This window comes from Lampetra planeri, chromosome 56 (assembly GCF_965212315.1).
Source record: "Lampetra planeri chromosome 56, kcLamPlan1.2.h2, whole genome shotgun sequence".
Taxonomy (NCBI): domain Eukaryota; kingdom Metazoa; phylum Chordata; class Hyperoartia; order Petromyzontiformes; family Petromyzontidae; genus Lampetra; species Lampetra planeri.
In genome coordinates this window covers 1093834-1107499 of record NC_136162.1, presented here as the reverse complement: position 1 = coordinate 1107499, position 13666 = coordinate 1093834, and the positions used below count along the sequence as shown (strand labels likewise).

General features: G+C 51.4%; 1 protein-coding gene across 2 annotated transcripts in view; it reads left to right on the top strand.

The window, feature by feature from the left end:
- TAF6 (TATA-box binding protein associated factor 6) overlaps window positions 1-3775 on the top strand; it is a 40860-nt gene extending 37085 nt beyond the window's left edge. For both annotated transcript variants that reach the window (XM_078618107.1, XM_078618106.1), the window contains exon 15: window positions 802-3775. In XM_078618107.1, the coding sequence (XP_078474233.1) occupies window positions 802-1386 (585 nt within the window). In that variant the 3' untranslated portion in view covers window positions 1387-3775. The remainder of the gene's footprint in view (window positions 1-801) is intronic.
- The last annotated feature ends 9891 nt before the right edge of the window (window positions 3776-13666 follow it).

Sequence of the window (13666 nt, the reverse complement as noted above, 5' to 3'; positions counted from 1 at the left end):
CACACAGACGCACGTGTGCACATAGACACACATGTACACACAGACACACGTGTGCACACAGACACACACAGACACACGTGTGCACACAGACACACACAGACGCATGTGTGCACATAGACACACATGTACACACAGACACACGTGTGCACACAGACGCACACAGACACACACAGACACACGTGTACACACAGACACACACAGACACGTGTGCACACAGACACACAGACACGTGTGCACACAGACAACAAAGGCAAAATCCCCTTTATAGCCTTCACAGACTGTTGGGGCAAGTGCTGTTAGCGAGCAGCACCTATGAAGGCCGGCACGGCACACGAGGGGGGTGGGTGGCCAGCACCACGCCCGGCCGCCTTTGTCTCCCTAGTGCTCGTGTTTACACACCACCGCACCAGGTACTCATTTGAAGCTAAGTCGACCTAGGGGAGGGCCCAGGACCAAGCGAGACTCTCACGCGTACGCACACAAAGACAAAGATCCCCCGTGATAGCCTTAAGAGACTGTTGGGGCAAGTGCTGTTAGCACACATGCACACAAACACACTCGATAATGTTGATGTTTTTGCTGCTATTGGCCATGTTTAAATTAGGACGATGATGATGATCTATTGAAGATGATAGAATAATGACGACGTTGATGATGTTGCTACGCGCACGAAAAAACAAAGGCAATGATCTCCCATATAGCCTTAATCGACTGTTGGGGCAAGTGCTGTTAGCGAGCACCCACGCAGACAAACGCTCCTCCACCGCGGAAAAAAAAACCTCCCGGCTTCTCCCCACGCAGATCCTGCCGATGTCCTCCTCCACCTCGTCGCCCTCCTCCACCTCGTCGCCCGCCACCGCCTCCTCGCTGTCCTCGTCCCTGTCGGCCACGATGGCCACGGCCGGCGGCACGCCCACCGTGGTGAAGCTGCTCGCGCCCAGCCAGAAGTTGGCGCCGGGCATCACCGTCTCGGTGATGCCCTCCTCCTCCTCGTCCTCCTCGTCCTCCTCGTCGCCCTCCTCCTCGTCGCTCGACGTGACCGGCAAGCCGGTGACGCCGACGCCGGCGGGGGCGTCGTCCTCGCTGGGCGCCGGCGTCGCGGCGAGGAGCGTCGCCGGCGGCGTGCCGCAGCTCATCGCCGTCAAGCAGGAGGGCGTCGACGGCCAGCCCATGGTGGTGCTGCGCAAGCCGGGCACGCCGGGACCAGCAGCAGGAGGAGGAGCAGGAGGAGCCACGAACAACGCCGTGACGGTGACGGTGGCGGGGGTGGCGGCCGCTGCCGTTGGCGGTGCCGTTGGTGGTGTCGGCACGGCTTCGGGGACGGCGCCTGGTGGGACGGGCTCAGCGGTGCCCAAACCGGAGCCCGGGACCACGGGCTCGGCTTAGCCCGGGCTACTGCCGTGGTGGTGGTGGCGGTAGCAGAGGAGTCGAAATGATAGTGATGGTGTCTGGATCGTAGTAGTGTTGAATTCTCTAAAGCAGTGGATTTACACCCACCCCCACCCACCCCCAGTCCATAGCTACGCGCACTGCCGGATAGCGTCCCACCCCCCCCGCCTCCCCCACCACAAGGGTGGTACTGCTGGTTCACACAGCCGCACGTATGCTTGTGTGTATGTTGAAATTGTTCATGTTTGTGTATGAACGGTGACATTATTTAGCGCCGAGCGTAGCCAACGGCGCTTAACGGAGGTGCGGGAAAGTGGCCAGCGGCCAGTCGCATGCAAAACTCTTCAATTAACGTCGACGATGAACTGACCGTGGCTTTAGCGAGAATCCTATGGAGTTGGTGCATTCGCTAAAAAAAAAAACATTTTACTGTTTTTACTTCACCAGCTAAGGCCCACTAGCGCTTTCTCAGCAGCGACCCGGCGGCAAATGATAGCTCAGCCAAGTGGCTTATCGCGTGAAAATACTCTGAACGCGGGATGTTGATTCTAAATGTGGAGGGGAAAAGCGGAGGATCCAGAGGAAAATCTGCGTGACGACGGGGAGAGAGAGAGAGACGCAAACTCCAAATATACAGCAGCAGGCGTCGTCAGGGTTGGGATCGAGCCCACGACCTCCTAGCCACCGTGGTGATGATGAGAGAGAGATGCAGACTCCAAATATACAGCAGCAGGCGTCGTCAGGGTTGGGATCGAATCCACGACCTCCTGTATACCAGGCGAGGTGGTTAACATCTCCTAGCCACCGTGGTGATGATGAGAGAGAGACACGCAAACTCCAAATATACAGCAGCAGGCGTCGTCAGGGTTGGGATCGAACCCACAACCTCCTGCACACCAGGCGAGGTAGTTAACATCTCCTAGCCACCGTGATGATGATGAGAGAGAGAGACGCAAACTCCAAATATACAGCAGCAGGCGTCGTCAGGGTTGGGATCGAACCCACGACCTCCTGCACACCAGGCGAGGTAGTTAACATCTTGCCACCGTGGTGCCCTTGTTGAACAATTCATTGCGTCACATGTGGAGCGGTGTGTGTTTCATTGTTGGGGGGGTGGAGGGAGGTTGTTAAATGTTCCAAGGATAAATCACAGGCATAGTGGGTGCGGAACGGAGTGCATTCTGGAGCTCGTCAACGGGGGAGATGGAGCGATGGAATCGGCACGCGGGTTGGCGGCCCGGTGGGGAGGCCTTCATCCAGCGGTGAATTGATCACGGCTGAGGATCATGGCAATGACGGCAAATATGTTGTACGTACGTTGACCTTCTTTCGCATCGGAGGTTGTGGGGGAAGGACAACGGAGGATGACATTTTGACACGTGTGGCGACGAGAGGTTGTTTTATATTCTTGGTTCTTTCGGTAAAGTCACGTAGAAGGGAAATAACCAAGAATATGAATCCCTGCAGTCGCCAAAGCTTTAAATCGAAAGAGGTTGTTGTTTCAAAAGTGCAAATTTGTGGAGAATGATTTTTAAACGATTGTGGAGTTTTAGGAGCGGTGGTTTAGGATCACGGGAAATGACGCGCGCGTCCCGGGAGCCCGGGGAAATCCCACCGCGCTGTATACAAGTGGGTGACGATGAAAAGCGCCACACGGATGGATACAAGAATCCAAAATCTGTTACCGCAGATTGCTGAGCACCCTTCTGAGTCACGGATTGTTTTTAAGGCGCAAAATAAAGTTATTTCCAGAAGCAAGAATCATCTGTGGAGTAGTCATAGTGATAGTGATGGTTTACGAGCCTTGGTCGATCCACTGCTAGATGAAGGCAGCGGTAGCCATACTTCACCGCGCTGGTCAGTGCTGGCAGGAGAATGGTGAGAGGTGGGTTCCCAGGACCGGTTCGGTTGCCCAGGATCACTGTCAGCATTTCGCTTGGGAGATGATCTCTGCCGGGGCCTTTCCTGGTCTCAGACTCCAGATCGCCTTCAGTACTTCCTCAACAGATGGCACCTCAGCCAGCCACTTACAGGGGGTGACCTCTTCCAATATTTGAGGCACCGCAGCCTCAGCAGGGTTATCCCCACTTTGTGCCATGATGTTTTCCTGGCTGAGGGATTTCCCCTCCCCCAGGACCTCACAGAAATGCTCAGCAAATCTGCCAACCTGTTCCTGGGGGTCTAAGATTGGATCACCGTTTTTTCCCCTAATGATGGTAATAGGTGTGGCGCTGCAGGTTACTTTTTGGGGGCACGGATGGCCGGGATTGAGTTCAAAGTCAGCGGGTTCGGAGCGCGAGGCGCTAACCACTGCGCCACCGCTCTGTGTCTCGCGCGTAACTGACACGTGACGATCATGTGATGTTTTATTAAAGTTGTTTCTTTACACGCGTGGTGACGTTTCCGTTTGTAAGTCGGAAGCGATTGTTTGTGATTGGTCGAAATGCAGGTGGCGGTCTCTGGTTTACTGCGGTCCACATTCGCAACGTTTATGTACCGCCATCGTGGATCGATTTACGACGCAGAAACTTGATTTTACGACGCATCTTCCGACGCGTCTCTGATGTGACTTTGGTGTTGAGCATTTGTTATTCTCGAGTGTTTCTGTAGATGTTTACCTAATAAATCCTGTTAAATACGGCCAATGCAAGGAAAAAAAACACATCAGCAATTGATGTTTTTACTGTCTATGGGAAAAAAATAGGGGTCTAGTTCTATGATGATCTGATTTATGACGACGGCTTTTCCATGAACGCATTGTAACGTAACAGCGGGGGCCGCCTGTATCATGCAACTGGTGCATGCTGATGAAGTTGGTGGTGATGGGGGTGAAGGTGGTGATGATGGGATGATAAAGATGTGGATTCGTGAGGCCTTCGATAGCTGCACAGATACAATTGGAGGCTGATTGATGCCCGGGTGCGGTCAAGGAATGGCTCCCTATTGGTCAACCATGTTATGTTTGCCGATCTGGTGATTGCTGCTCACTCATAGGAGGAGTTGGAGGCGCTGTTGCTGAACCTGGAGCGTGCCACTAACCATCAGCCCCACAAAAACTAAGCACCTGCCTGGGTATTCTGTACCATCGGACACTCCATCCCCACAACTCCCAATCGGTGATGGGGCAGTTGTGGGGAGAGCGGAGAGTTTCCCATACCTGGGCAGTGTGCTCATGACAGGCTCCGGTTTGACAGGAGAGGTCTCACTCCGAATCAGTCGAGCGGCATTATCTTTTCTTTGCCTGCGTAACGCTGTGTGGAAGCTACCTGGTCTCGCTCCGCACGAAGCTTCAGGTCTTCTCAGCCACGGTCATGCCCTCCTCTACACTTACGAAACGTGGACCCCCTGAATGGAACATCTTCGCCGGTTAGAAACATTTAGGCTGGTCAGCCTACGATCCATCGTGGGTTTAACCAGGCTGGATTGTGTGAGTCAACAAATAGTATTTCTGTGAGTGAGCAATGCCGATTGAAGGGCCGATGCAGAACTCGAGGGGTGGTGTGGCCAGAACCAAGTGGCAGAGGTCGCAAACGGGTTTTGATTCCTTACCCGTACCCGGCCGCACCAGGGTCGCAAACGGGTACCCGTACCCGACCGTACCCTACCCGTACCCGGCTGGGTGGGGGCACGGACGTGTGGGAGCACGGACGGGTGGGGGCACGGACGGGTCGGTGGCTTAGTCGGGTGGTGGCACGGATGGGTGGGGGTCTGGTTGGGTGGGGGTCTGGATGGGTGGGGGGGGGCCTGGACAAGTGGGGGCCTCCAGCTGTTGCCTGGAAGTGAATGATGATCGAATTCATGATGATAGCAAGCAGCTGCTTATGTGCATCGGAGAAGTGTTCTGGATGGCTGCGGGTGCAGCTGGTAGTGGGTGGGATGAGGAAGCGGTGTGTTTGCTACCGCGTGGCCGTGCATCGTCAAACTCAGCACGGCCTCCACAACAACTGCAGAGACGTATTAAAGAGTTTGCGCAGAAAGTGCCACGTTCTTTTGCGCCTGATTTTCGGTTGGGATCCTCTTCCTTTGAGAATCATCGTGACATCCTATCAAGGCGTCAGCAACCGGTTCCTCTTTCGGCACGCAAGGGTCATCGGTGTCTGCTGCTGCTGATACCCCGTCATCTACAGGTGTTGGAGAGCATCTTTTGGGGGGAGTCACTAATCTGGGTCCCAACTGGGAAAAAAAAGAACACTTCGTAAAATAACGAAATTAACAGAGAGACTGTTGTACCATAACAGAGGTGGTTTGGGTTAGATCGCGTGAATGTGTCGTAAAACCCGCGACCACCCAACACAGCCAATTATTAGAGTTTCCATGTCAACAAAACATGGCAATTAGTTACCGGTTCAACACACCGATATGTTGGAGAGTAAACCCACCACATTTACAATTCCGCTACCAAGATGTTTCACTGATGAAACTGGTGGTTGAATCGTAACAAATGTCATGGGCATTTAAATACAGTACATTGTTGTGTTCTTCCAAACCGTTCGATTTAAGAACGGGTCTCAGCAAAGAATTGTGTTTCTCAGCCGAGGACTTCCTATTATACATTTGTAGTGTCGGTGTGTGCGTTTCTTCTGCTCGGGGCTTGTGTGCGAGTGGCGTGCGTCGCACACACACTCAGTCGAAGACGAGGTGGTCGCAGGAGGCACCGTCGTCTTATTGTTGTTGAGTTCACGCCACCACTAGTGCCCCCTCTCCCTCGTCACCACGCTGCGGCACGACCCGTCCCACACACGACCCTGTCCGCGTTGCACCGACGGCGTCGACCGAGACAGCCAACCGCTGTCCGGCCGCGCAATGATCGGGCGGCAGCGACGAGGGCAGCGATGAGACGAGTTCACTCCCAGAACCGGCAGCCCGGAGCTCCCCGCTCTCCGCTGCTTTTATTCCCCTCGGCGCGGCTTGGCTCCGCCCTGACCCCACTTGGCTCCGCCCTGACCACGCTTGGCTCCGCCCTCGCCCCGCTTGGCTCCGCCCTGACCCCACTTGGCTCCGCCCTGACCACGCTTGGCTCTGCCCTCGCCCCGCTTGGCTTCGCCCTGGCCCCACTTGGCTCCGCCCTGACCCGCTTGGCTCCGCCCTGACCACGCTTGGCTCCGCCCTCGCCACGCTTGGCTCCGCCCTGGCCCCGCTTGGCTCTGCCCTGACCACGCTTGGCTCTGCCCTAGCCCCACTTGGCTCCGCCCTCGCCCCACTTGGCTCCGCCCTGGCCCCACTTGGCTCCGCCCTGACCACGCTTGGCTCCGCCCTCACCACGCTTGGCTCTGCCCTCGCCACGCTTGGCTCCGCCCTGGCCCCACTTGGCTCTGCCCTCACCATATTTGGCTCCGCCCTGGCCACGCTTGGCTCCGCCCTGGCCCCACTTGGCTCTGCCCTGGCCCCACTTGGCTCCGCCCTCACCACGCTTGGCTCCGCCCTCACCACGCTTGGCTCCGCCCTGGCCACGCTTGGCTCCGCCCTCACCACGCTTGGCTCCGCCCTGGCCACGCCTCCTCCCTTCTCGAACCCTCCAGAGGGTTCCAGGGGCCTCCCCACGAGGTCTATCACGACCCTTGCCCCAGTTCCTCCGCCCTGCCGGCACACACACACCGTGTGTATGCTCAGCAGCGTGTGCGCTAAGTGTCTACCTGCAGTTGCAGCTGCTGTACAACAGGCAGCGCTATGTCACTTCACATTTAACCCAGGCCTACCATGATCACCACCACCATGATCACCACCACCATGATCACCACCACCATGATCACCACCACCATGATCACCACCACCAAGATCACCACCATTGTCATGACCACCATCACTCTCACAACTACCATTATTAAAACTATCATCACCATCATCATCACCATTACTATCACCACGAATATCGCAATCTCCACCAACACTATCACCACTATTATATAATTATCACCAACACTATCATCACTATCACCACCACTATCATCACCACAACTATCACCAACACCACTATCGCCATCACCATTATCATCACCACCACTCATCACCACTACTATCATCACCGCCATTACCACCACTATCACTACTATCACCACCATCCCTATAATCACAACTATCACCACCACCACTATCATCACCACCAACATCATCACTACTATCATCACCACCGCGATCACCACCGCTATCACCACCACTATCACTACCACCACTAAATCATAACCACTGTGACCACTACCACTATTATCACAACCACTATCACCACCCCAACCACCACGACCACCACCACCACGACCACCACCACAATCACCACGACCACCATCACCACCACCACGATCACCACCACCACGATCACCACCACCACGATCACCACCACCACGATCACCACCACCACGACCACCACCACCACGATCACCACCACCACCATCACCACCACGATCACCACCACCATGATCACCACGATCACCACCACGACCACCATCACCACCACCACGATCACCACCACCACCATCACCACCACCACCACGATCACCACCACCACGATCACCACGATCACCACCACGACCACCATCACCACCACCACGATCACCACCACCACGATCACCACCACCACGATCACCACCACCACAATCACCACCACCACCACGATCACCGCCACCACGATCACCGCCACCACGATCACCACCACCACGACCACCACCACGACCACCACCACCACGATCACCACCACCACCATCACCACCATCACCACCAGCACCATCACCACCACCACGATCACCACCACCACGATCACCACCACCACGACCACCACCACCACGACCACCACCACCACGACCACCATCACCACCACCACGATCACCACCACGACCACCACGATCACCACCACCACGATCACCACCACCACGATCACCACCACGACCACCACGATCACCACCACCACGATCACAACCACGACCACCACGATCACCACCACCACGATCACAACCACGACCACCACGATCACCACCACCACGATCACCACCACCTCGCAAAGTCACCGCGTCACATGGCAACATCCCCCTACTGTACTCGCCTTACTTTGTGCAGCTCGTGTACCGTTGGTAGCGCAACCATCATTAAAACACAATAAGTAATATTTAAAAATACTTTTGTACAAACACGCTTTAATGAAATGTACCGTACTGGTAATGGAAGAACTCCACGACTCCAGGAAGTGACCCCGAAGCTTGCCACAACGTAAGGGGCCGTGGTGATTTACAGCCAACGTCAGTTGAGCGTGGACAATTAGACCCAAGCCGAAACATAACATGTACATTTTTTTTAATATATATATTTTAATGATAGAATATAGTATTGTCATCAGTATGACGTAAATATACCAAGTTTGCAGTCGATACCACATTGGGAAGTGGGTTAAAATTGAGTTACAAGATTTGAGGATACAACAACAGTGAGTTAATACTGGTAGGGCCACACTGGTTCCACCAGCCCACAGGGAATTATTGTGTCCGTCCGTCGTGCAGGGAGGGGCTGGGTGGGGAGGGGCTGGGTGGGGAAGGTGGGGAGGGGCTGGGTGGGGAGGGGCTGGGTGGGGAAGGGTGGGGCTGGGTGGGGAGGGGCTGGTCACCCCGTGGTGCCCTTATAAAACGCAACGTTTAACCTGCTCACGCCGGCTTGTGCCCGCCCTCACAGTCGGGCATATTTGCGGAATACACCACGCCGCCGTTGACCCTGGCCATTGACCGAGCAACCCGACGTTCCTACCAGCTCCCTCCGCAGGAATGTGTTAAAAAGCGTATAAAAATAAAAAAACGTGTTTTATTTTATTATTTCACTTCTACGTGACTTTACCGAAAGAACCAAGAATATGAATCCCTGCAGTCACGAAAGCTTTAAATGTAATGACGGACACAATAATCCCCTGTGGGCTGGTGGAACCAGGTGGTTCCTACCAGTATAAATGTGATCTTGTTCAAGAGATGCGGTGGATCTCAGCCGACTTTCAACTGGTGCTTCAAATAGGACATCGGACGCTAGAAAAATGATGGTTCAATAAACGATGAACAGACCACACGGTGAATTTAACTCGGCATTGGTATTAATCACAGTCTGGATTAATAATATCACCTTACAATGCACACACGTGGTGAGCGAGTGTGGTGAGCAGTGTGGTGAGATCTGCCCCAGGCATTTCTTAAAAACACCGCGCTCTGGGCAATTTTTAGTCTGTTTTTATTATTACCACGCTTTCTATTAACTCACTCTCTCTGTTGTTGTTGTCGTATCCTCAAATCTTGTAACTCAATTTTTGCCCACTTCCCAATGTGGTATCGACTGCAAACTTGGTATACTTATGTCTTACTGATGACAATACTATATTCTATCACTAAAAATAAAATATTTTTTTATAAACCATCTTTTTACACGCTTTCTATTAACTCACTCTCTTGTTGTTGTATCCTCAAATCTTGTAACTCAATTTTTGCCCACTTCCAAATATGGTATCGACTACAAACTTCGTATACTTATGTCATACTGATGACAATAAAACATAAATATTTTTAAACATTCTTTTTTATATGTTATGTTTCGGCTTGGGTCTAATTGTCCACGCTCAACTGACGTTGGCTGTAAATCACCACGGCCCCTTACGTTGTGGCAAGCTTCGGGGCCACTTCCTGGAGTCGTGGAGTTCTGCCATTACTAGTACGGTACATTTCAGTAAAGCGTGTTGTTAAATAAGTGTTTTAAATATTACTTATTGTATTATTATTTTACACGCTTTATATTAACTCCGTCTGTTGTCATATCCTCAAAAAACCTTCTAACTAAATGTTTACCCACTTCCCAATGTGCTATCGACTGCGAACTTGCTATATTTATGTCATACTGATGACAAAACGATATTCTATCATAAAAAAAATCCAAAACATTTGTTTTTACTTTTTACACGCTTTTATTTAACTTACTGTATGTGTTGTATCAAAAAACATTGCAACTCAATTTAAACCGTATTCCCAATGTCGTATCGACTGCAAACTTGGTATAATTATGTCATACTGATGACAATACTATATTCTATCATTGAAAATTAAAAATAAATATATAAAACCATCTTTTTTACGTCTCTAATTGTCCACGCTCAACTCACGTTGCCTGTAAATCACCACGTGGTCCCTGACGTCACGGCAAGCCTCGGGGGATGTGGAAGGAGGGGGGAGGGGCGATGGGGGAAGGGGGAGGGGCAGCTCGGACAGTGCATTTCATTAATTTTAAAAGAAGTTTTCTTAAACTCGAACTTATTCACTTTCCTCTTAACCGCGTGAACGTTTTTGTTCACTCCGTGCCCCGGGGCATGCGTTCAGCGTGCATGACGTCACTCCTTAGTGGTCACGTGCCGAGATACTCCTGGCTATTACGTCACTCCTTCCAGTGACGTCACGCGGCACGTGATCGCTTTCGTGGAGCTTGCGCGTCTCACTCCGTGCTCTGACCGGGACTCGGTCTGAAAGTAAATTTAATTATTAAATTAAACTATTTTAGTAAACTATCATATTAAATTTCGATTTTTAAAGCTTTCGTGACTGCACGGATTCATATTCTTGGCTCTTTCGGTGAAGTCACGTAGAAGGGAAATAATAAAATAATAAAAATAAAACATTAAATTCTAAGATAGTTTAGTTAAATATTTTAATTTAATCATTTAATTTACCTTTTTTTTTAAAGTTTAATGATATTATTGGTTCTTTCGGTCACACATCGTCACAAATGTCTGACCCCCCCCCCCCCCCAGGTGCGTGACGCCATTTATGGATGGCCCCTTTACACAACAGTGCTGTAGAGAATACTTCATACTGGTAAGGAACCTCCTGGTTACACCAGCCCACAGAGGATTATTGTGTCCGTCCGTCATGCAGCGAGGGGCTGGGTGGGGAGGTAGGGGCTGGGTGGGGAGGGGCTGGGTGGGGAGGGGCTGGGTGGGGAGGGGAGGGTGGGGAGGGGCTGGGTGGGGAGGGTGGGGAGGAGCTGGGTGGGGAGGGTGGGGCTGGGTGGGGAGGGGAGGGTGGGGAGGGGCTGGGTGGGGAGGGCGGGGCTGGGTGGGGCTGGGTGGGGAGGGGCTGGTCACCCCGTGGTGCCCTTATAAAACTCAACGTTTAACCTACTCACGCCGGCTTGTGCCCGCCCTCACAGTCGGGCATATTTGCGGAATACACCACGCCGCCGTTGACCCTGGCCATTGACCGAGCAACCCGACGTTCCTACCAGCTCCCTCCGCAGGAAAATGTGTTTTTTGTATGACGTCTCTCGTTTTTGGTCACGTGCCAGGAGATTCCCGCATTCGCTGTTACGTCACTCATCCTGGTGACGTCACGCAGCACCTCGTGGAGCCATGCCTGCCTCCACTGGGCTCTTCCACGGCTTCTCCAGAGCCATGAAGCTTAAATTGGTGAGCTAAACTATTAAACTTAACTACGTAAACAATTTGTTTATGTTTACCAGGGAAGACCTCACTGAGCCCGTGTAGATATTTTTCAAAAGCAACTTCACCATCACAAATTATAGCGCAACGAAGCCGACGGTCATTTTCACCGCGTGGAAATATTACAGCAGCACACAAACTCAACCACGAGTCGGCAACCAAGACGACGGCGAGACGCTTTTGTTGTTGAATTCGGTGGGGAAAATAAAAAATCCATATTTCAAGAGCCACAATGCACTTGGATACAAGATGGTGGTCCGTCATTAAAGTCAAGAAACGACGCTTGCCGACCTCTGCCCATGAACTTGACTTCCATGGTGAACTGGACTTCCATGGTAAACTGGACTTCCATGGTAAACTGGACTTCCATGGTAAACTGGACTTCCATGGTGAACTTGACTACCATGGTGAACTGGACTTCCATGGTGAACTGGACTTCCATGGTAAACTGGACTTCCATGGTAAACTGGATGTCCATTGTGAACTAGATGTCCATGGTGAACTTGACTACCATGGTGAACTGGACTTCCATGGTGAACTGGACTTCCATGGTAAACTGGACTTCCATGGTAAACTGGATGTCCATTGTGAACTAGATGTCCATGGTGAACTTGACTACCATGGTGAACTGGACTTCCATGGTGAACTGGACTTCCATGGTAAACTGAATTGCCACAGTGAACTTGACTACCATGGTGAACTCGACTGCCATGGTAAACTAGACTTCCATGGTAAACTGGATTTTCAAAGTAAACTAAACTTCCACGGTGAACTGGACTTCCATGGTCAACTGGATTTCCATGGTGAACTGGAATTCCATGGTAAACTGAATTGCCACAGTGAACTTGACTACCATGTTGAACTGGACTTCCATGGTAAACTGGACTTCCGTGGCGAACTGGAATTCCATGGTAAACTGGATTTCCATGGTAAACTGAATTGCCACAGTGGACTTGACTACCATGCCATGGTAAACTAGACTTCCATGGTAAACTGGATTTTCAAGGTAAACTGAACTTCCATGGTGAACTGGACTTCCATGGTCAACTGGATTTCCATGGTGAACTGGAATTCCATGGTAGACTTAATTTACATAGTGAACTTGACTACCATGGTGAACTGGACTGCTATGGTAAACTAGATTTCCATGGTAAATTTGACTTTCATCCTAAACTGGACTTCCATGGTAAACTGGATTACTTGGTGAACTGGACTTCCATGGTGAACTGGATTTTCATGGTAACTGAACTTCCATGGTAAACTGGATTTCCATGGCGAACTGGAATTCCATGGTAAACTGGATTTCCATGGTAAACTGAATTTCCATAGTAAACTTGACTACCATGTTGAACTAGACTTCCATGGTAAACTCAACTTCCATCCTAAACTGGATTTCCATGGTAAAATAGACTTCCATGGTAAACTGGACTTCTATGGTAAACTGGATTTTTATGGTGAACTGGACTTCCATGGCGATCTGGACGTCCATGGTCAGGGGTCGTCAGGGTCGGGGGTCGTGTGACCTACTGTCTAAACACAATTATAGATCTTAATTTTGGAGCTTTCGTGACTGCAGGAATTATTCTTGGTTCTTTCGGTTAAGTCACGTCTAAAGATAAAATAATAAATTAAAATAATAGCGACGTTTCGATTGCAACACAAGCAATCATCATCAGGCATAAAAGAAATAGCAACAAAAATCTAACTAGAAAACTATAGACAGACATACAAGCAGACAGACATCACAAGGACACACAGAGAGAGGACACATATCGGCACAGAGAGAGGGGTCGTTTCTGTGACGGTCCCTTAAATATAGAGAGGGGGGGGCGGGGACGG